Consider the following 24,848-nt stretch of genomic DNA (forward strand, 5'->3'; position numbering starts at 1 on the left):
ACTCATGCCAGCATAAAGGTGTATGCTCCTACACAGAAACTGTTGCATTGTTTAAGGCTCTCTTCAAACTAAATGTTGAATGTTACACAATCCTTTTACATGCACAAGCCTTAAATTGTCGATGGACCTGAAAGACCTACAAACAAACGTCAAATATTTTCAGAATGTGTCAGCCTGTTCAGGTAAAACTTGACTATCCACAAAAAATAGCTTTAACATGTATAGAACTTCCAAAATCTATAGGAAATGTGTAGTATTTTGTCGTCTCTTCTTCACTCTTCCTAAACACTGTTCTGCTTAAATCACATAGGTCAAAAGAAATGGACTTCTGCCATAGTAAAGGCACTTCATACATTTCCAAACTTGTACCAGCTGGAGCTGAATTAGCACAAATTAGAGAGAGAACTAGCACTTCACAATTCCCATATAAGAAACCTACCCTCAGCAAACTGATATGATATACATGTAGTGTCTTTTAGCTACCTATTCTAAGGCAGTGTGGCCTAGTACCTAGACCACTGGATTAGGACCCAGGAAATCTTGGTTCTATTCCCAGCTCTGGCCTGCTAGGTGACCCTGAGCAAATCACTTCACATCTCTGTGCCCCAGCTTCATCACCCATATAAGGGGGGTAATGACACTGACTTCCTTTGTAAAGTGCTCTGAGATCTACTGATGAAAAGCACTATGTAAGAGCTAGGCATTGTTAATAGTAATCTTTTGTTAGGACAGCCTGGCATGGCCCCTACTTATAAGTTGGTCACCTTCCCGCCATTAGGGCATAGGCACCAAATGAGGATGGAATTTAGGTAAAACTTACATTTAGGAAAATTTAGGAACTTATCGGTAAACCTTCTGCAGTGGAAGGCCTTTCATTGTGTCGGTAATGAAAAACAGCGGTGCTATATAATGCTATGAACTTGAATGATTACTCCTGTTGACATTTGGACGCTAAAAAAAAGTTAAGGAAAAGCTTTTCTGAGATTCATGGAGAATTCTGACTGTCAATATGACATGGTTGTATTGTAGATGGCACCTTGGGAAACCCAGGAGTTGAGGTACTAAAAAGAGATTTTCCCATGCTTGCTCTGCCTGAAAGACTTGACTAATTCTATGTCATATACTGGAAAATAAATGGGAGCTAGGTCACAGTAAATTACATCATCAAAGTAGTTGGAGACCATCAACATTTAAAACCTACAAACGTCTATTTACTGAGAAGAATGAAGGAGGACACTGTACACTGGCAATTTTAGAGAAATTTCCCATATTTGCACTAAGAAAAGGAGTACCTGTGGCATCTTAGCGACTAACCAATTTATTTGAGCATAAGCTTTCGTGAGCTACATACATACCATGCTACTTAATTAAAATGCTATTAGGGCTCCAAAGGGAGCCACAATAGGTTGGGTTTTCTTTTTTAGATTGCTGTGTGTTTTGGAAGCAGAAGTTTAAAAAGTGATCAAAACTCTGGTGAAAGTTGATTGTGTCCCTTTTAAGATAGTCTCTGAGCTGCTAATGGCTTTAAATCCAAAAGCAGGAAGAGTCTGTGCAAATGCAAATTACCTAATTGATAAAGGAAGGAAAGAACTAGCAGCACAAAGGAGCTGCAGATAAAGGACACACCTGGTCAGCAAACAAATTGTCTAAATAAAAGGCAAGTTTATGCTCAAATAAATTGGTTAGTCTCTAAGGTGCCACAAGTACTCCTTTTTCTTTTTGCGAATACAGACTAACACGGCTGTTACTCTGAAACCTGTCATATTTGCACTGCTACTAATGACAGTATTGGTGTGTGTGTGGGGGGGGGGCTCTACCATAGATTGGGCATCAATGTTTGTATCACCATGTCATCTAGACTTATTTGGAACAAGGTTAAGATGACATAGTGATGAAGATGTTGGCAGCTCGTCTACATCAGGCTCTCCTGCCATTGCTACCATTGGTGGAGCTGCACTGGTGGTAGTGCAATGGTGGGAAATATCACTAAAATCAATAGTGTAAATAAGGCCTTAGAGCCTAATATACTGAGTCTATTGTTATCTGAGCACACTCATTTACAAAGCATAATGGAGAGCTGAGTGAATAATTGGAAGACACTTTAATCCTAGAATCCGCTGGGTTACCAACTTTTAGATGTCTCCACTGGAACACTGAGACTTATCAGGATATCTCAACACTACCACAGAACAAGACTGTACTGCAGGAACTCATCTGCAGAGTACAGGTAGCCTGATTACTTTGGTTTCCAATTTGTCAAACTTTGTGGTCAATCGCAAAACCTGGATTACTATGAGTCCAATATTATGCCCTCATTGTGAGTGGTCCTCTTCATATCAGGGAGATACCATTTCTCATTCTACCCTAATCATAGATGGAAGAGGTTGAGTGCCAAAGCCTTGAGCCCATGCTTTGAAAATGCAATGCAGAAAAATGTTTGCCTTCTAGAATGGGGCTGTTTGGGAGCTGAGTCATGCAGTGTCCAGCAAAACTACAGAAACACATTTTTTTTGTCTGGAAACATAGGAATAACAATACAATTTTACCATGGGTTTAGTTGTTTATGTCAGTGCTTTATGCAGATTCTATTACCTCCTGTTAAATCATATACACATTATGACTTCTGCATCCTGATATGTAAACTTGTGAGCCCTCCTATATGCAATGGACTCTGTCCCCCCTTCACAATAATACACCTTTCTATACTATATAAATGACAACACCATGTATGCATCTTCCAGAGGTAGCTTTATTGTAAAATCTCAATAAAATATTTGTAAATGTTTATGATAAAAATAAATAAATAATAATAAGAGGAGGAAGAGTTTGTGATGGAGAGAAATTTACTTAAATGCAGGGTTAATGCTATACTAAGCTAAAATGTCCCTAGGCCTATGCTTGTCTGAATAGAGCCCTTAGTGATTAAGCATTCATTTTAGAGGGTGGGTGATCAAGCATTCAATCGCATATTAATCTGGTTAAAAGCAGTCATTGTCAACATCTACTGTATTAAGTGAAAGCAGAGTTAAAACAAACACTTTTTTGTAGTTCGCACCACCATTATAATTATGCTATTATGGCTATTACAATCTTTGATGTGATTGACCATCGTTACCTTATGAGAGAGGGAATCAAAAATTCCCCAGAAAAGTTTCTCAGTTAAATGTAACTCTTCTTCTGCTGCAATTCCGTAACTCCCCAATCCAGACGGTAGGCAGTAATATTTCCATAATTGTTCATAATGATTTGTTAGAAGCTATATAGATCAAAAGAAAATACAATTATGTAAAATCTGTTAATATTTCTTATGAATACTAGAACAAATTGGTTAGTGAGGAATTGAACCACTGCCATCTACTAGAAAGAATGAGAACTACTTAAGTGTGCGGTACAGACACTTTACTGCTCTAATCTAATGGCAATCCACCTTTTTGCTAGAGCAGTTGGTGCCTATTCTTTTGAAGCAGGAGTATCTGAGGTCTATTCTGGCAGTTGCTGTAAAGTTCTGAATAGCTATGGTGAGCAACAAGGTGACAAATAGTTCCTAGATTTGTTACAGTGTGTGCAAATTGCCCAAATAATAAAATATAAAGGGGGTTAATTAAATAAAATTTCAGAGGGAAAATAAAGGAACTGTATGAGGGTGGATTTTGGCAAAGGGATCTTCTTTTTCATCTAAATACAAAGGGATCTTACTTCTGGTTATTTAGATAAGTTCAACAACTGCAAGCAAAACACATTTAGTAGTCTCAATTTAATTCAAAGAAGACATCAGAAAACTTTGCAAAACTGGCCAGGATGTATAATTTTCCATGACTAGGCACTTCTGATCAGCTTTGCAACAATCCATGGAATAGCAATTGCACTGAAAGTATGTAATACACTGTCTGTTAGGCTAGCATGCATGATTAGTTCTGCCCTCTACGGGAACGGCTATATCAGAACCTGATCTAAAGCACTTATTAGTAGGTCTGCTCAAAACCCAGAAGTTCCATTGCATGGGAAATTCTGAAATTAAAAAAAAAATTAAAAATACTACATGTCTGAACAAAACCTTAAAAATTTCAAACGTTTCTACAAAGTGGGAATCTGAAATTTCATTTACAAAAAAAAATAATCAAAACAATGGTTCATGCTGATTTTTCTAAACAAACTGATGAAGCTCCCTGAGCCGCTTGGAAACCCTGCAGCCTTGCTTCTAGGCTCCCTGGTTCCCAACAGAAGATTTGACAAAATTGACATGTTCCCTTGGTGCATGTCAATTTTATTCAATTGGCATTTTCTGATTTCTACTTACAAGTTCTACTTACTAGTTTTGTGATTGTTTCACTCTCTAGTGGTAGGGAGAGAAAGGAAATTATTAAGGCCTGCAATTGTAGGTAGCTCAAAAATGCTCCTTCAAGTCAAATAATTTTTTCTACAGCACTATATTTTGAGTCCTATTCTCTATATCACATGCACACACTTTAACCAACAAACACATTGTTGGTGTATGTATTCTATGCAGACTCATAAAAAATTATGGAGGGGAAGTAATACCTAGATTTAAACTACTACTTTCAAATATCACACTTACATAAGCAATGGAAAATGTGACTGTTTATTGAGCAAAGTCACACAACCAACATACACTGTACTGTTCTCACAAGGGAAACATTTGACAATGTACTTGTCTGTTATATTTAATACAATTTTATCATAATACAAATAACTTCACAGAGGTTAGGATTCTTTTAATGTTGTTAACACCCTTCCCAAAAAACCCAAAACCCATGGTGATGACAGGTTATTCTGGAGTACATTTTCTGTTGAATACACATGTAATAATTAGACCAATATTTACCTTGAGTGGCATTTTACAGTATTCATTAAGTAAGGGTACATCAAAAACTAGCCGTCGTAATAGCTGCTGTAGCATAGAGGGACGTAAATGGCTGTAATTTAAAAAGAAATTAATGGTTTAATAACATACATATATTTCGAAGAAATTACTATACCAACTGGAATTCAAGTTACTCAATGAAGGTGGTCAGTAAAACAGGGGATCTCACTGTGCTTGGTCCATGCATGGGAGAATATAATGTGGAAAGATATATTACTTCCTCCCTCCCTCTCTTATGCACTATGTAGGGTCTGGCCATAATCTAGCACGAAAGACAGAGCTGGATTTTTCAGAGTCCTTCAAGGGGGGTGCAACTGGTTACAGTGGAAAAGCTAAACTAAATGAATAGAAGAGTGAGGTATGAGACTACAGGGATATGAAATAGTTTTCCAGTGAAAGTGGTGGAAGCCATATGGATTGAAACTGCTCCGGGGAATGTGTTATAATTATCGGAAACAAACGTAAACTGGAAGGGAGATTGCCTAAATGATCTAACATATCTTTTTCATCTTTAATTTCAATGGACCAAATCTTAGAAATCAATTCACAGCCTGAGGAAACAGGCTATTAGCTCAGGAAAATGTACCTTAAAAATCACAGGGATGAGGAGCAAACTTCATAGCCCCTACATTTAAGTACATAGTGCACAGATAAGCTTCTACTAATGGTCCTGGGGAAAAGAAATGTGGCCTGCTGATTCTCACCCCTCCTCAGAGTTTTAGCTTTGTGGATCCATGTACAGCATGAATCAAGTGCTATTGCCAAACTATGCATGTAACTCCCCCTTCCATGTTCCAATATGGAGATCAAAGCTGGTTAAAAAACTAGGAAAATTGTTAATGAAAAGGTGGTATAATTTCCCATCCCCTCATCATTTTTAGTGATATTTTGAAATATCACAAATTTTCCCACTAGTTTTAGTGGTGAGTGAGGACTAGGCTCTGTGTTGTATAGGGTTAGCAAAGTTCCTCATGTGGGATCCCAGTTTTCTGCCTCTCATCTCTTGATATGGAAATGTGACATTTCCACTGCATTTGAGACCATAAGCGGCAGTGGTTCTGAAAATATACCATTCTTGAGATCTCCACTGGCACTATATTTTCCAAATATTAGAACCATTGACTTTAATTTTTGCTAGTAAGGTCAGATTCTGAGATTGGGAGATATATGTTTGCTGTCATGTAGTACAACCACCTTAAAAATACAAGAGAAAAAGTGAGTGGATTTAATATTGACAAATGTACTTTAATTGAATCAAGGCAATTTTTATATTGTACTAGACAAAGCCTGAATACACACAATTCAAGCTAGTTTGAGAAGCTTCATCCACAATCAAATGAGCAGGAAGCCCTAGCTGTGCCCAAAGACCAAGGTTTGGGGACCTGGAGGAACAATGCAGAAATTACTTCTGAATCAAACTTAGATTTTATGATATTTGAGCCCAGGAAGCTCTAGGAATAAATGGGAATAACCAAGGCTACATAGCCAATATTTTTTTTAAAAAAATCACGTCTGATTAGAATTATGAAGATATTTCTGCTAAATAATGGTTTGGTTTAAAACAAAATAATAATAAAAAAGTTAAGTTATTCTGTACAACCCTGTGGTTTGTAGCAAAGCCAAATCATGTGTGCAGCATGATTCAAAAGTATAAAACCAACTGTTTAATCTTTTCTTTCTTAGAATATTTTTATCTTACTTTCAGATAATTTACTGCATTTCACAATAAACTACATTCCCATTCTATATGGTACAAAGAGAAGAAAATTACTGTATTACAATGTATACGCTCAGTTCAATACCTAGTACAAAAGAAAGCAATTTACAGATGTGTATCATACTCACTGGCATATAGCAAGCAAGCATTCTTCAATAGTATCTCTTTGTGCTTTTGTAAGGGACCGTCCCTTGGATAGTCTATATATTGTGTGAAGTGTTGAATCAATCAGAGAGGCATAATGCTCCGTTCCGGAAAAGAGGGGAGCACATCTTGTTAGTAATGGAAGCACAGATGAGCAAATATATCTATTTAGTGCAAGAGCTGCCTCTGTGGTGCTCAGGGATACCTGTATAAAAGTAGCATATAATTGTCAATCCCATCTGGAATTACATATTGTAAAGTAAGAATGCTCTGAAATAAACACCATGATATATTTCCAAAAGTGTCTAGATACCAATTGTATTTAAATTGTGAATTTATCAGTTTAGTATGTTGGGCAATTTTAATGCCTAAAACATTCTTCAAGTGTATTACTGTCTGTCAGTTTGAGAAAACTCCATCTTAGAGTGTTTACGAAATACTAAAAATCAGGGAAAAGAAACAGGGCTCATCACTGAAACAGCCTCCGAACAGGCACACATTTATGCTGGAGAACAGTGTTAATGTCTGCCTATACTCTGGCCAGTGGTGGCTCCCTGCACAGGTAACACCTGTCAGAAGCATAGATAATCTCTGGGGGTGTACAAGTAATGGCCGTTGCACTATCAAGAGGATTGTGTGCAGTTCACATCCACTAAGCCCTGGACCGAACCTAAGAACAATCCTCTATAGTTCTTGTTGTGGAGAGTTTGCAGTGTAGCTTTTAATGCCCTGATTTTGGGGCATTAAAATGTTATCTTTCACTCCCCATGGTGTTTTAGGGTTTTCTAAAGGTTGTCAATGATAGAATTTAGACCCAGAAATATAGCTTTTAACCTTAACTTTACTTGAATGTAATATTAGGTAAGACAGTGACACTAACAAAAACAAAATAAAGGCACTCCATACTTGACCTGCTGAGGTCATAAATGGCAGTCCAAAGTATGTAACATGATACATGTAGCCTCAGATCTAACACCAGGTCTACACTACCCCTTATGTTGGCAAAATTTATGTTGCTCAGGGATGTGAAAAAACATCCCCTGAGCTACATTAATTTTGCTGGCATAAGAACTTGTGTGCACAGAGCCAAGTCGGTGGGAGATGCTCTCTCACTGACATAGCTACCGCCGCTCGTTGGAGATGGTTTAATTATGTCATCAGCACAGCGCGGCTACACAAGTGAACTTACAGCGGTGCAGCTGCATTCATACAGCTGTGCAGCTGTATGCTTGCTAGTGTAGACATGGCCTTAGATACTACATTTATCCTAGACACCATGGACACCTTTAGATTAGATTAAATTACATAGATCAAGACTACTCAAGACAGAAATTTAGGACTGACATTCAGTTTCTTTCCTCCTTATGTTTTAGCTCATACTGCAATTTTAAGCATGACTTAAAAAGCAGTTTACATGTATATAACTTTAATTATATATATACACACACACACACTATACTACATATCAATGTAGTTTATTACAAAGAAATACATATGCACTTATACTCTATTTAAGCATGTATATAGATTACTTTGAACTTCTTTAGAAAGGAAAGACTTTTGTCTATAAATATAGATTTTAATAAATTCCCTGAAAGTGAACTAGCTCAGTGGTTTGAGCATTGGCCTGCTAAACCCAGCGTTGTGAGCTCAAACCTTGAGGGGACATTTAGAGATCTGGGGTAAAAAATGTGGATTGGTCCTGCTTTGAGCAGGGGGTTGGACTAGATGACCTCCTGAGGTCCCTTCCAACCCTGATATTCTATGATTCTATGGACTGTTAATTTGGGATATGCTGTATGTATATATGGAATTACACAAAGGTGCCTAGGACTGTAATGGGGCCAAAAGAATTTGAATCTTTTATGAAATTGCAAAATATTTTTCCTACCCTGTGCTCACCAAAAGAATGCAATTCAAAGAAAAATATGAATAGCCGTTTCTGCTGGTTAGCACACATCCTATGGCAAGCTGCTGGATTTCAGTTGCAGCATAACTTCCACTCCACTACTGATACGAGTCAGTGCATTGCTGGAAAATTCTTATCAGCCCTTCAAGGCTTTTGTAGTCTTAGGCTGGAAAGAAAACTTTTAAAACTAAAACCATATGGTATTAAGAAATGTGTCCCTAGTTAAAAAAAAGCTTTAACTTTTAAGACTATAATTATTTTTCTGAAAAGCTAAATGCAACATATGGTACAGGTGCATGTATGAACCAAAGCTTTCCTGTAAGTTGAATTTTACCTTTCTAAATCCATCCACAAATGGGAAAATATGCATTTCAGTCCAACACAGTAGCTACCATTATCTGAATATTAAAAATGTTAAGATGATGGGCCTTGAGTATTTTTACTTTGTTTTTCTTACCTCTTTTTGATACTGGTTACATTCTGACTTACTGATATGGAGCCTCAGTTACAGGGCAATCCTTCAGCCCTCACTTGATCCTTACTCAAATGAACAGTCCTATTGAAGTCAAGAGGTCTACTCATGTAAGGATTATTTATATGAGGAAAAGCTAGCAAAATAAGGCCCCTAATTATACAAGCAGGAAATTCTTGTAATTGTCATTAATTACCCAACAAGAGTCAGCTATCCAGGCATTGTTATTAACATATGAGACAGAACTACATCAGAAATTTAACAATGTCAAGAGATCTGCTATTTTAATTATTGTAATACTATCATTACTTGTAGTTATACACTTGGATTTACTATCAAACTCTACACACTGTTTCAATTACACATATGTATTAACAGAAACTACCAAGATTTTGAAGTTTTTCAGCTTGTTCTTGAACCCATACTTTTCCCTCTATGCTCCAGTTAGCTCATTACTTTATTCAATTATACCAATAAGTTAAATAAGTGTTTTCAGTTTTAGAATTTTTAAATCATTCACTAATATTTTTCTTTTATACCACACTCACATTTCTGGAGGTTTCAATTATTATTTAAAAAAATTGTAAAGTGTAAAATCCTGACCCCAACTACTACTGAAGTTGGGAGTTTTGCCATTGACTTCAATGGGCCTAGGATTTCACCCCAGGTATGTATTTGTATTGCAAGAAAAATATTGCCTTATGCTTTTACTGTTGCTGGAAAGACTAATAATGGTAAGGAGAAAGCAGAGAAAATGTTTACATTTATGTTTCAAGGGTGGGAGAAGTCTTATAATCAGTTTAACCCTTAATATAGCCATAACAAAAACTATTTAATACATTATAAACTAGTAGATATATAAATGCAGATCTAGACTCATTCTCTCTTTCTCTTTCTCTCTGAGTAGGCCATGTCCTGATAGTCTTAATTAGTTTTTACTATTCTTAATCAGTCTTTATTAGACTAACTGGGTGAACTGTAAGAAAAATTATCCATGAACATAATGGCAATTCTGGGCTTTTATGTGCATCTTACCATTCTCTTCCCTCCACAGTTATAGTTCCTTATAGGAATACAGAAATAAATCTTTACATTATGTTCATTATGCATGTTAACAAATTAATGATCTACAGACTGAGTATTGCATTATCTCATTCAGTTCCTCAGATCATATCAACTCTAAAAGACAGTCTCAGTGGAAGAATTGTAATGACACCAATGGAAGTTAATTGTGTCAGTGACAGTGTTTCATATTCTCAACAACATATTGTTCTTAACAACAGTTGAAAACAATGTTAAGGATCTGATTTCAACATAGATATTTAGAAATACTGAGTTAAATCACTACATTCTAATCTTACAGTCTCACCCTATGTTCTACTCCATTTGTTGGACCTGATTCTCAGCTGCCTTGAAGTTGTGTACCACAGGTATAATTTGCTACCAAATCATAACTCTCCACTCACACTAGTCGTAATTGTTACATCTATTTTACACTCATTTTGTATTGATGTAAATGACCAAGTTAGTTATAAGACAGTGGAGAGTGAGGCTCTTAATGTGTGGCAGTACATAATGTGTCAGAAAGATGACTATTAGATATGGGTATTATGACTTCTATGCACAAAGAAGAACTATATACAATAGTTTAAATTACTTTTATTTTAGATTAAGTATCACTTTTTGGCCTTTTGGCAAAGATCATGTGTATTTAGATTAAGCAAAGTAACAAAAAACAAAGAATAAAAAAGCAGCATCTCCATGGGAAATATAATCTCTCTTCTATGATAGTCCAAACTGAAAACAAATAGATGCCTGTTTCTGTAAAGAAAAGAGTTCTTATTAACGTAAAGGTTCAGAGACTGATCTTTTGAGAGAATCAAAGGAATTGGATTCATAGTATTCCTGAACTGAATGGTTACAGGAAGTACCAGAAAGCTCATGAGAATGTTTCTCATCATAATATGTCCAGGCCCAATTGAAAACCTAAGAAATTTGGATAGTTAGAATAAGAAGATTAATTGTGATGGTGGTTGGTGACCAGATTATGAAACTGAAAAACTGAGGCATCTAATATGACTGACGCACAAAGGACTCTTTGGTGAAGTTGAAGAAGATCTGCACAGGAGAATTTGGCAGCTGAGTAAAGAAAGGCTGACCAATCCTCTGTTTTGTAACCTCAGTCAATCATCACTGCTCCTTCTTCTTCATCAGTGTAGATTTAACATTCTGTGCTGTGAATTTGACTCTTATGCAGAGTGCCTCCAGCACCTGCATAAGGAGTTAAAGTAATTCTGGGAACCTGAGAAAAAACATGAGCATTTCTCTAGTTTTTCATAGAAAACAGATTTCTTGCCCCTCCCCTGTCCCGAACTAAAAGTGTCCTTAAAGGAAAAAGGATAAATTATTTTCTCAGATATGTGAGCAGAGTTCCCATGCATCTGAAGGTGGTCTGGCCCAGTTTGCCACATTTTTCATATTCTTTAAGTTCCTAATCCCTTCAGATCCTATTATATGAATGTTCAGTTTTGTGGATGCTGTCCGAGAGCTTTCTAAATGAAACAATTAAGCATATTCATACTAACTGCAATTTATTTTTTAACATATTCTTGTATTGAAATTTCTAGCTTTTTTGTTACCTTATAAGCTCTTTATACTATATTTATTTGGGGCTTTTTCCTCCCCTAATGCTAGTTCTGAACATTTTTGATCAAACATATGTACTGTATGTTTATAAATCTGTAATTGCATTATTATTGCTTGCTGATATTAGTGAACATTGTGAGAAGGCTTATTTATTACTTTTCCTTTTTATGCAATACTAACTAAAAAGTTATGTTTTGTAACTCTGATGTAGCCAGTATCCTTAACCAATGTTCCTAATTCTCACTAACAAAATACTTACTGTATCCAGAGAGGCAGATGCTCTTAAGTCTTGTAAAAATCCAACCTCCAGTAGGTGGAGGAGGAAGCTTTGGTCCTTAATACCATAGACACGGTCCAAAAACAGCACCATGGGTGCTTTATGGTCAGGACAGAAACTTGCAGACATGTCTGGCTCGTTGACTGTACCATCTAAAAAAAATTTGTAAATATTTAATTTCTATTTCACAGAAAAAATGCAGCTCAGCTCAAAATCTCCTAACAACTTTTTTTTTTCAAATCTTCTAAAAAAATTCTAATGTATAATAGAAGACAATAAAATTATAGGATCTAATTCATCAATGAACTAGGCAGCTGCAACACCAGTAAGTTCAATGGCCTAGCATGCATACTTGTGTCCACAGTAAAATTGCCTTGTCTCTTGTTCTAAGCAATCAACATGTATAAAGCAATTTTCTTAACAATAAAGAACTATTATGGAGAAAGAGATAGAGACAGTTAGACAATGCAGAAAGATTGGTTAGAAATTGTAAAAGGCAATCAGAATATGTTTGTAAAGTCACAGCCCCAGTATAAGACATATAAAGGCATTCTTGCTGTTTTTTATAGGCCCCTTTTACCTCCTGTGTGGGAGGGCATGGCGATTATTTGGCATTGATTAAGGAAAGGATGACAACCTGCACTGTACAATTTGTTGATAGGTGCTCCCAGATATTTTCTATGAATTAATGAAATAATTGCTTCTTGTCTTTCTTCTGGAATGGCCAAACAATGTAGCCAAGGGCTCCCCTAGCGCATGTGGGCGCAACTCCACTGATTTAGGTGAAGATGCACTCACACCAGGGTTTAATTTAGCCCAAAGTCCATAGAAACTATAGCAACAAAAAAACTTTTATATATCTATTTAAACACTTTTGAAAAGTCTGCACAATGATAAATTGAAGTTACCTTTGTTAACTGTTGATAGCTTTAGTGGTATACTTATAATCCCAACCAAATCTTCTGTTGGCACAAGAGAACGAAGAATTGACCTGATTCGAATAGCTTCTCCTTTCCCAGTTTGGATAAGCTGTTGAAACACAATCATACATATAAAAGACGACATTTAGTTAATTGAAGGGACATCAGAAAAACATTGACAAAACCTAATTGATTGAAATATTAATGCTAAGGGTTTTGTTTGCTTTGTAAATCACTGCAAATCCCCCCCACAAAAACAAACAAACAAACAAACAAACAAACAGAGTATATAAAAGGGAGGTTCCAGTTTTCAATCATTCCACCCTTCTTGCCTGTCCCAATTTAAATGGGATGTAACAGATTTCTGAAAACACACTTAGGCTATGACTACACTGAAATCACAGGGTTCAGGTAGACATACCAAAGCTAACTTTTATCTCACTAACTTGGGTACCAGAGCAACAAATCTAGAGCTTTAATCATTTTTGTTACTCTTCTATGGACTTTCTCTGATTTGTCCACAGCCTTCCTGAAATGTGGTGCCCAGAACTGGACACAATACTCCAGTTGAAGCCTAATCAACACAGAGTAGAGTGGAAGAATTACTTTTCAAATCTTGTTTAGAACACTCCTGCTTATATATCCCAGAATGCTGTTTCTTTTTTTGCAACACTGTTATACTGTCCACTCATATTTCGCTTGTGATCCACTATGATCCCCCCAGATCCCTTTCCACAGTACTCCTTCCTTGGTAGTCATTTCCCATTTTGTATATGTGCAACTGATTCGGGGCATAATTACTATAAACTTCCAATGATAGTGCCCACTTGCCCTACGTGCCTGTGAAAATCTTCCCCGGAACGTTTATTTATGTGAACTTATTTTGTGTTTAGGTTAGATATTTAGACTATTCAAAACACCCAAACTGATTTTCCAAAACAGTTATCTTTGGTCTAAGATCACACAGGGGAAGTTATATGTTCTAAGAAATGGCTGAGAAAGTTATGAGCAAATGAAAAAGAAGAATTAAAAAAATAAATCTGAACTTATTTATGGCGCTTTCTATGACAAAACTTACAATGTAATATACATCCATTTACAAATATACCATCTTTTCCCCACCATAGAGATGATTCCTATCCAGCATCAATATCAGTACAGTTTTGCAAATTATTCATTGCTGTGTGATGAATTAAATACAGACAAGCTAATCTTTATGTGAGTAGCCACATAATCATCGGTTTACATTAGCAGCTCCTGCAAAGTATGCTACAGGACAATAAAACTAATGTGGTAAAATCAACTAGCAAGTGGGCAGTTCACTTGTCAGTAGCTTGCAAAGTTTGTTTTTATCAAAGAATAATTAACTCTATTCCTTAAGAGTGGAAGTTACGGGTTTTTTAATTTCTCCTACATTCTATTTCTATCCTGAAGACTCACATTTTATTTTCAACTCTTTATAGTTACATTTAATCAAATCATTAGAGATCAAGAAGAATGGTCAGAGCATCTATGATTTCTTTTCTATCCTACTTATAAGGCATCAGCATCACCAACTGACGTATCATATTTGAGGAGGCAGTGCTGCCTAGTGGATAGGGCACTGCACTATAAGACCTGTAAAGTGAAATCCTAATCTCTCTGAAGTCAACGGCAAAACTCCCATTGACTTCAATGGAACCTGGATTTTGGTCCTGGGTTCTATTTCACAACTCTGATACTGACATGCTGACTGAACTTGGATGAATCACTTCACCTCTGTGTTTCTCTATGCCCTCTTCCACCACTTGTCTCTTGCCTAATTAAATATTTCAGGGCAGCAACTACCTCTCAGCTTTGTGCCCCAGTCTTAGTCGGGATCTCTACACGTTGTTGTCATACAGATATAATAATAAAGGTCCTTGGGTTCCAGACTACTTACTCAATACATGACCCTAGGCAATTCATGTAATTTCATTGCAGCATAACTAATCCAGCTATAAAACACTGTATAAAAGCAGGTCCTTCAAACAAACAAACAAACCTCTTATACTTCATCTGAGTTAAGCTGCCTAGATGAGAAGTTTTATACTTATGCTCATAATATAAGTCAAGGGAAATACTGTAATTCCTTTATTAGTCCAACACATATGCTAATATCCAAAATCTTGGGCTCACGTAATAACAGTGTTAGCAATAAGTATAGTTTACTTTATATAATGTGTACTTAGTATGGTGTCACTTGAATGGATAGAAATATTTGCAGCTTGTATATTTTACCCAACTCCTTTTACTTTTATTTCTGAGCAAGGGAGCAAAACCACTTACATGCATTTCTGGTGCACAGCGTCCAAGCAAGTCTATCAGAGCTGAATAAAAGGACATGATTGCATTGCCCATGTGCACAATCTCTTCCTCCTCCTCTTCTTCAACACTGCTGAAAAGGAACCAAAAACATGAGAATATTTTGGCTGCCATAGGATAGCCTAAAATAAGGTTGGATTCTTCATTATAGGGGTGACTGTGTAAAACTTTAGACTGAAGCGCCAGCTGACTGAAAGCAGTGTTTATTGACCTATTTCTTGTGTCTGGTCACAGGTTAATTTCTTCTACACTAAGAAATACATTTATTATTCACTTTTTATTCAGGTTTTATTGTAGTCTTTATTTTATAAGTTAGCCCAGAATAGGTAGGAAAAGTCTTTTGTGTTTTCTGTTTAAAAATTATTTTTCATTAACTGCAGCATGTTCCCTGTGTACATTTTGTATGAAAAGTCCAATTATATATTATGTAGCCTGTTCCACATCTAGAAGTTCGTACTAATACTTATGTATCTAAAACATGTATTGGGTTCTCAAGTTTGCTGTGCACCCATACAGAGAATTATTTGCCCTAATTTAGGTCCTATACATATTAAGTTAAGTGATAGGTCCAATTTCTCTTTGAAAAAGACAGTTACCTTTTCCGTAACTGGTGTTCTTTGAGATGTGTTGCTCATGTCCATTCCACATTAGGTGTCTGTGCTCGCCACATGCACTGGTGCTGTAAGTTTTTCCCTCAGCAGTATCCATAGGGGACTGGCTTTGGCACCCTCTGGAGTGGCGCCACCGGCTCCCCCTACCCTCAGTTCCTTCTTGCCGGAAACTCTGACAGTCAGGAAGGAGGGTGGGTTGTGGAATGGACATGAGCAACACATTTCAAAGAACAACAGTTATGGAAAAGGTAACTCTCTTTTCTTCTTCGAGTGCTTGCTCATGTCCATTCCACATTAGGTGACTCCCAAGCAGTATCCCTGGAGGTGGGCAGGAGTTCATGGATGTGTTGATTGCAGCACAGCTCTGCCGAACCCAGCACCATCCCTGGCCTGCTGACTGATGGCATAGTAAGCTGTGAACATGTGAAGAAAGGACCACGTCGTGGCTCTACAGATGTCCTGGATAGGGAGGGATGTGAGCCAGGAAGGCTGCCAAAGACGCCTGAGCTGTAGTTGAGTGGGCTCTTACAATCGGTGGTGGCAGAACTCTCACTTGGTCATAACAGGTCCTTATGCACGAGGTGATCCAGTTGGAAATCCTCTGTGAGGACACTGGAAAGCCCTTCATCCTATCCGCTGTAGCAATGAAGAGTTGAGATGATTTTTGGAAAGGCTTGATAAGCTCTAAATAAAAAGCCAAGGTCCTTTGGAAGTCCAGCACGTGAAGACACCTCTCTTCGCTGCTCTTGTGTGGTTTGGGCAGAACACTGGGAGGAAGATTTCCTGGTTCATATGGAAGGTGGACAACACCTTCGGCAGGAAGGCTGGGTGGGGTCGCAGCTGAACCTTGTCTTTGTAGAAGACCATGTACGGTGGTTCTGAGGTCAAGGCTCTAACCTCAGAGACTCGTCTTGCCGATATCACTGCCACCAGGAACACGACCTTCCATGACAGGTGGAAAAGGGAGCAGGAGCCCAGCGGCTCAAAGGACAGGCCTGTGAGCCTAGAGTGGACCAAGTTAAGATCCCACTGGGGACAGGAGCCTGCACCTGTGGGAAGAGTCTCTTGAGACCTCTCAAGAATCTGACTGTCATGTAATGGGAAAATGCAGTCTGTCCTTGAATCGATGGGTGCAAAGCAGAGATGGCTGTGAGATGCACTCTAACAGAAGTATGTGCAAGGCCCTGGTTCCTCAAATGAAGCAGGTAATCTAAGACAGATTGTAATGGAATGAGAGATACCACGCTCGGATGCTCAGGAGGAAGAGACACCATACCCGGATGCCCAGTGGGAAAGCCTTATCCACTTGGCCAGGTAACTCAGTCTGGTTGAGGGCTTCCTATGTCCCTTGAGGACCTGTTGGACCTCCTCCAAACAGGCCTGCTCCTCCGGGTTCAGCCACACAGCATCCATGCCAAGAGGTGGAGGGATGTGAGGCTGGGGTGCAAGAGCCAACCATGGTCCTGTGACTGCAGGTCCAGTCGGTTGGGCAAGGGACAGGGAGGGGCTGCTGTCAGGTTCATGTGTGTGCCAAACCAGTGCTGGCAAGGCCACACCGGGGCGATCATGATAACCTGTGCCTTGTCTCTCTTGATCTTTGTCAGTAGCTTGCTGATGAGCAGAATTGGTGGGAACGCATACATCAGGCCCCCCCAACCATGACAGGAGGAAGGCATCGGAGAGGGATCCCCTGCTCAGACCTTGCCGAGAACAGAAGCAATGGCTCTTCCTGTTCCGTGTGGTGGCAAATAGGTCACCTTGGGGAGTCCCCCACCTTTGGAAGATCATGCAGGCTAGCTCCAGGCAGAGTGACCACTTGTGGTGAGAGGAGAAGTCCCTGCTGAGCTGGTCTGCCAGTGTATTCTTGATGCTGGGAAGGTGACAAGCTGCTGGGTGGATTTTGTGGCTGATGCAGAAGCGCCTCCTGACAGACAGCCAACAAGCATGCTCCCCCCTGCCTGTTAATGTAGAACATTGAGGCTCTATTGTCAGGCAGGACTCATACCACTTGCCTGACAGGAGGGGTAGGAAGAGTCCACATGCCAGCCAGACCACTCTGAGCTCTTTGATGTTTATGTTCAACTTTGACTCCTCCGGTTACCACATCCTGTATCTGGAGGTCGTCGAGATGTGCCCCAGAGCTGAGGTCCAAGGCATCCAACACCAACTCAATGGAGTTGTCAAACGGAACCAACTCCAGGACTGTCCTGTGATCAGTCCACCATCGCACTGAGGTAAGTATCACCTGGGGAATGGTAATGATCTTTTCCAGGGGGTCTCGGGACTGGGAATAGACGATCCCCAGCCACTGCTGTCTGGGCCGCATCTGAAGCCTGGCATGGTTGTCTTAGCCTCTCCTTGTGGCTAACCACCTCAACCACAAGGGAATTGGGGTCTGGGTGGGAGTATAAGCACTCACGTCCTTTGGTTGGCACAAAGTACTTGCGTTCAATCCTCTTAGAGATAGGAGACACGGAAGAGGGGGTCTGCCACAGGGCATTAGTGATTTTGGAAACCCCTTCATGAAGGAGTAGAGCCACCCTGTCAGGAGCCGAGGAGCAGAGCACATCAAACAGAGAGTCTGAGGGCTCTTTCAATTCCTCTGCCTGAAGTCCCAGGTTGGAAGCAACCCTCTTCAAAAGTTCCTGGTATGTTTTGGCGTCATCCTGAGGAACTAGGTGAGGGGGCCTCATGATAGCCTTGTCTGGCAACATCTGGCTGGTGCCACGGGAACCTCAACGTTCATTGGTGGTCCAGTAGCTTACTCCCCATGGTCCTCCTGGACCTCTGGGGTCTTACCCCCCCGAAGCCTCGAGCACTGGAGAGGGACAGGATACCGAGGCCTCTGGCCTCTCTGAGGCTCCCGACACCAACCGGGCAGCCTGGGGAGGTTGGCTGAACCCCCAAGGGTTCCATGGGTACCATGGCCCCAGCCACTGCACTTGGGACCATGGGACAGGTTTCGGTGCTGATGATGTAGGCAGCACCTCTGGTACCGGGGCTTGTCCCACAGTCAGGGAACCTCGTTCTGTGCTGGAACTATAAGCAGAGCGGTCAGTAGCAGGCGACCAGGATCTAGTGAAGCAGTGGCTCTTGTCTGACTGGTGCCAGTTGCTGCGTCCTGAAGCCGACCTGTCCCGAGCGAGACGGGAGTATTGGTTGGGATCTCTGGGACCTTCTTGACAGGAGCCGTGAAGGGAGACCGGTGCCAGGCTGTGGACGGCACTGGCGGAGCACTGTGTACAGAGGGTACAGAGGCCACAGTGCTCAGTGTGGAGTCGGACTGCTGCTCCAGTGCCAGAGTGAGTGCTGACTCCATTAAGAGCGCTTTCAGATGGATATGGCACTCCTTCTTTGTCCTAGGTTTGAAGGACTTGCAGATCCGACACTTGTTGCTCATGTGCCTCTCACCTAAGCACCTTAGGCAGCTGGTATGAGGATTGCTGAGGGGCACAGGCCGTTTGCAGCAATCACAGGGCTTAAAGCCTGGGCACTGGGGCATGCCCCATCCCCTGGCTGAGTCTCGTTCGGGACTACGAGAACTTCAAGAACTATCACTACAGGTAACTAACTGTAACAACAATTACCTACAAGTATACTACAAGTTCTACAGAGTTTGAACAAACAGAGAACGAGACAACACTAGCTGAAGAAGCAGATGGTCCAGCACTGTCACTGACGGCAGGAAGAAACCGAGGGTGGGTAAGCCGACAGCGCCCCCTATACTGGGCCATGCGGGCACCACTCCAGAGGGTGCCAGAGCCGGTCCCCTATAGATACTGCTGAGGCAAGCACACATCCCTAATGTGGAATGGACATGAATAAACACTCAAAGGATAATAATTGTTTACTCTTCACTTATGTTTTTAGGATGCTGTCTACCATCAAAGCAGAGTTATCAACTTTTAATTGATGTGTAAAGTCAAAAAACTACTGCACTGCATGGAAATGTGAGTGTGGCCATAGACAGGAGTCTGCTGACAGGAGGATTCTGTGACAATGACCAATTCAAAAATGTACTCTACAGTGTGGTTTAGAAAAATATGTCCAATTGCTTTAGAAAAATGGAAGGACAAACTTCAAGACATTTCTCACGCTGAGATTTTCAAAGCACATTAGGGGATTTAGACAAGTATCTTTCAATCTGTTGATCTGCTTTGAAAACCTCAGCCTTAATCTTTTCTTTCAGAATTCCAGAAGCAAAAACATTTCTTCTGTGTAAAGTATTCAATAATGCATAGATTTTATTGAATCTTGGCTGGGGTAGGGGGTAAAATAGGGCCAGCTGGGGTCACCCTTCCCCTCATCCAAGAACTGTACAGAGGAGACATCACCTCCACCACTCTTGGGCACTAAGACCTTTCTTTCCTCCTGCCATGTGGCTTCAGGGGAAAAACTGCAGGGAGGAACCAGTCAGAAACTCCAGGTCAGAGCAGAAGCAGCTAAAGCAGGGACCTTCAGACAGCCAGAGAATGTTGTACAATTTTGACGGGACTTCTGAGGTCGGTGCTCATTGGCTCTGTGTGTGTACTCCAACCCTCTTGTTCCCCACAACTCTCATAATCTCTTCACCTCAATTTCACACCACACCTGCTCCTCTACCCTACTCTTCCCTGCCCTGTCCCGTACGCCTTCTTTCCCTTCCATGTCCTCTCTCCCTTCACTTTTCCTTCTATTTAGCTGATCCCCTCCTAACTAAACCCAGCCTAAAAAGCAATCATGGAGCTAACATGAAGTTTACTGTTGTCACCCTGTTCGCTCTGCTTGTGTGTTATCCTTCCCCGTCCCCCCTCTGTCTGTCTTATCAATTTACACTGTAAACTCTTTGAGGTACGGACTGTCTGCTGCTCTGTGTCTATACAGTGCCTAGCACAATGGGGCAAACATGGTTAGTTATTAGGTACTACTGTAGTATACAAGATTAATAATTCAGCTAATGAAACATCAGCATTTGCCAAAAGAGCATATACATTTACTTACACTTCTCTTTTATAGCACTGAGATGGAAGGTCAAGAGTTGGGTTCTCTGAGATCTTAATAGCTCCTTGCATAGCTGCCAGCAAACCATTTCCTCCTTCTCCTCTAAGAGCTGGCCCAAAGCATTCTGGGCGTCGAATAAGGAGCTTGACAACAACACTAGCATTTTCCTCAACACTTTCACCTAAAGACCAACAGGACACGTTAGCCTCTTATATAAAAGCCAATATACTTCTTCTGAAAGGCAACCACTAATTTATGAACAGTTTGGATTTTTCCCTAAATTTTACAGTACATAAAATAATAGAGAGAGAAAGAAAAACAAACTTTTTGTTTAGAAGGAAAAAATGCTAAATTTACAGCACCAGAGATAAATCTTCTACTTAATCAAAGAGCAGTTAGTATATAGGGAATGACAGTGTAAACGCCTGCAAACTGCCTTGGCCAAAGTTCAACAACTTTAACTTAGAAGATTGACTTCTAGGGTTGCCAGGGGAATTCATTTCCATGATTACTTCTGTCTTTTTCCTCTCTTCTGAAATGGCCAACAAAGGCAGCAACTGTGATAGTAGCTTCTGAAGTGTCCATGCAGGAAATGGACTGAGAACTCATTTCACATAAATAATTAAACCATCACTAGAAGGTAACAAAAATGGCTACTAACCTTCTGTAATTGCTGTTCTTTGAGATGTGTTGCACATGTTCATTCCACTCTTGGCATGAGTGCAGCCTGCAAGTCATTGGAAACTTTTCCTTCAGTGGTACTGCCAGGATGGCTGAAACGCCCTCTGACATTCTGGGCCAATGCATCCAAGTATAAAGGGCCCAGCCATCCCAGAGTCCCCTCAGTTCCTTTTTGCTGGACAACCCCAATGCACAGAAGTAGACGGGTGGGTCATGGATTGAACATGTGTAACACATCTCGAAGTACAGTTATGGAAGTTTAGTAACTATTTTTTCTTGAGTGATTGCGCATGAGCATTCCACACTTGGCAACTCACAAGCTATAAACCAGGTGGTGGTATAGGAATCGATGTGCACACAGACTGAAGTACAACTCGCTCAAATTTAGCATAGTTTCTAGAGTACTGAGTGATGGCATAATGGGATGCAGAGGTGTGGACTGAAGATCAGGTAGCCTCTCTACAAATTTCCTGGATAGGGGCATGCACAAGAAATGCAGTCGAAGCCACTTGAGATCTTGTCAAATGAGCAGTTACTCTGCTTGATGCAGAAATGCCAGTCAGGACATAACATACATGAACACAAGAGGCTATCCATGATGAAATTCTTTGTGAAGAGATCGGGAAATCTTTCATCCCATCTGCCATGACCACAAATATTTAGGCTGACAAATGGTACTGTTTAGTTCTATGTAGAACACCAAAGCCCTTCTAACATCTAGGGTGTGCAGGCATTGCTTATCTCTATTTTAGGAAAGTAAATCAAGTGGTTAATATGGAAGTTAGAAATCACTTTAGAGAGAAATCTTGGATGAGGGCTGTCATAAATATAAAGGGAAGGGTAACAACTTTTATATGTGCAGTAACATAAAATCCCTCCTGGCCAGAGGTACAGAATCATTTTACCTGTAAGGGGTTAAGAAGCTCAAATAACCTGGTTGGCACCTGACCAAAAGGACCAACAAGGAAAGAAGATACTTTCAAATCTGGCGGGTGGGGGGGGGAGAGGTTTTGTTTGTGCTCTCTTTGTTAGTTCTCTCTCAGACAGAGAGAGACCACGGCAGGAAAAAACATCTCCTAAAAACATACCTGAAATGAGCATCTAGGATTACAAATATTGTAAGTAAAGCAAGGAAATGCATTAGATTATCTTTTGTTTTAGCTTGTGAATTTTCCCTATTCTTTGCGGGAGGTTTATTCCTGTTTTTGTAACTTTGAAGTTGAGCCCAGAGGGGAATCCTCTGTGTTTTAAATCTTTTTATCACCCTGTAAAATTACCTTCCAGCCTGATTTTACAGAGGTGCTGCTTTTACTTTTTTCTTTATAATAAAGTTCTTGTTTTAAGAACCTGATTGATTTTAGTGTACTAAAAAGAAAGGGTCTGGTCTATACTTTTATTAAAGGCAATTGGTTGGAATATTATTCTCAAGCCTGCCCAAGAAAGGAGGTGAACAGGCTTGGGGGGATATTTTGGGGAAATAGGAACTCCAAGTGGCCTTTTTCCTGAATCTTTGTCTAAATCACTTGGTGGTGGCAGCAATACCGTCCAAGGACCAGGAAAGGATTTGTGCCTTGGGGAAGTTTTTAATCTAAGCTGGTAGAAATGAACTTAGGGGGTCTTTCTTGCGGGTCCCCACATATGTATCTCAGAGTTCAGAATGGGCAGAGAACCCTGACAAGGGCATAGATATACTTTATCCTTCAAGAAAACTGTATAAAGAGGTTCAGACATTAGAGCATTCAGCTCAACAACCATCCAGGCCATAGTGATGGCTACCAAAAAAAGCCACTTACATTGACAGGTGTAAGTAGGAAGCACATTGCTAAAGGCTTAAATGAGGCCCCATAAGCTTAAAGAAAACTAAGTTCAAGTCCCAGAGAGGAACAGGTTCCTTCATCTGTGGGTAGCCTTTCAAAAGTCTGATTGACATAGCATTAGAAAATACAGAACGGCTGTCCAGGTAAGGATGGAAAGCCGATATTCCTGCCAAGTGGACCTTGAGAGAACTAATCACCAAACCTTGATATTTGGGAACAATAAATAGTCCAGGACATGCTGGATTGAGTACTGCGTTGGCAAAACTTCGAATTGATAAGACCAGAAGGAAAATTGCTTCTATTTTGAAATATAAGTAGCCCTGGTGGAGGGCTTTCTGTTATTTAACAAGACATCCCAAACTTGCTCCAAACAAGACTCCTCTCTAGGATTTAGCCAGATTCCAGGCTACCAAATGAAGTGCCTGCAGGTCTGGATGGAACAGCCAACCATAACACTGCGAAATGATGTCTGGGTCCATAGGAAGTGAAATCAGAGCCTCTCCGATAGATCCATGAGAGTGGAGAACCAGTGCTCCTAGGGCAATGCTGTGGCTATTAGTATAACTCAGGCATGGTCCCACTTGATCTTTAGCAACTCTCTGTGCAGGAGTGGAATTGGAGGAAAAGCATAGCAGAATTGTTCGGCCAGGGTAGTAGGAAAGTGTCTGTGACGGAACCCGAACTGCAACCTTGTATGGAACAAAACTGATGGCATTTTCTGTTAGTTTTGGTTGTGAATAGATCTATCTGGGGATTCCCTCACTGCTGGAAAATGCACCTGGCTACATCCAGGCAGAAAGACCACTCGTGGTGATTTGTAAACAATCTGCTTAGATGGTCCGCAAGCTCACTCTGCACCCCTGGAAGGTAAGAGGTTTCAAGATTGATTTAACTGACAGAGAAAAAGTTCCAGAGGTGAATGGACTCTTGACGAAGTGGGGAAGAGCAGGCTCCTCCTTGCCTGTTGAGGTAAAACATTGTTGCTGTGTTGTCTCTGAGAACAAACAGGCTTTTCCCCTGGACCTGAGATTGGAAAAACTCAGGTCCAGGGGAAAATAGCGAATAACCCTTAGCTCCCTGACATTGATGTGTAGAGACATGTCTTGTGAGGACCATAAACTCTGAGGGGACCCAGATGAGCACCCGAACTCAGAACAGATGCATTTGTCACCAATGTCAATGAAGGCTGAGGTTGGACACAGTGAACACCTTCACACACATTGAGTAAGTGAGCTCTATAATCACCAGAAGGGGATGAGATGGCTCATGCGGAAACTGCCTCATCAGGGGAGGAGGACAATGAAGTCAGCACAGGTTGAGGCTGCCCCTCCTCCATAAGCTGTCCAGCAGACTTCTCTTGAACCACCACTTCCTGCTCACCACCGGGCCCAGAACCGGACTCAGGAACAGGCAGTGTCTGGTGAGTAGACTCCTTGTGCCTCTCTGAGG

At 40.3% G+C, this 24,848-nt stretch overlaps 1 protein-coding gene across 13 annotated transcripts in view; it reads right to left on the bottom strand.

Moving 5' to 3' along the window:
- RYR3 (ryanodine receptor 3) overlaps positions 1–24,848 on the bottom strand; it is a 564,793-nt gene that overhangs the window by 199,582 nt on the left and 340,363 nt on the right. For 9 of the 13 annotated variants that reach the window (XM_075129720.1, XM_075129717.1, XM_075129724.1 and 6 more), the window contains exons 44-50: positions 20,902–21,082; positions 15,275–15,383; positions 12,956–13,076; positions 12,030–12,199; positions 6,728–6,948; positions 4,844–4,934; positions 3,116–3,256 (exon numbers count right to left, since the gene is read on the bottom strand). In XM_075129720.1, the coding sequence (XP_074985821.1) occupies positions 3,116–3,256; positions 4,844–4,934; positions 6,728–6,948; positions 12,030–12,199; positions 12,956–13,076; positions 15,275–15,383; positions 20,902–21,082 (1,034 nt within the window). The remainder of the gene's footprint in view (positions 1–3,115; positions 3,257–4,843; positions 4,935–6,727; positions 6,949–12,029; positions 12,200–12,955; positions 13,077–15,274; positions 15,384–20,901; positions 21,083–24,848) is intronic. The other 4 variants (XM_075129723.1, XM_075129725.1, XM_075129722.1 and 1 more) reach the window with 1 other exon arrangement.

The sequence above is a fragment of the Caretta caretta genome, chromosome 6 (assembly GCF_965140235.1).
Source record: "Caretta caretta isolate rCarCar2 chromosome 6, rCarCar1.hap1, whole genome shotgun sequence".
NCBI classification, from domain to species: Eukaryota; Metazoa; Chordata; order Testudines; family Cheloniidae; genus Caretta; species Caretta caretta.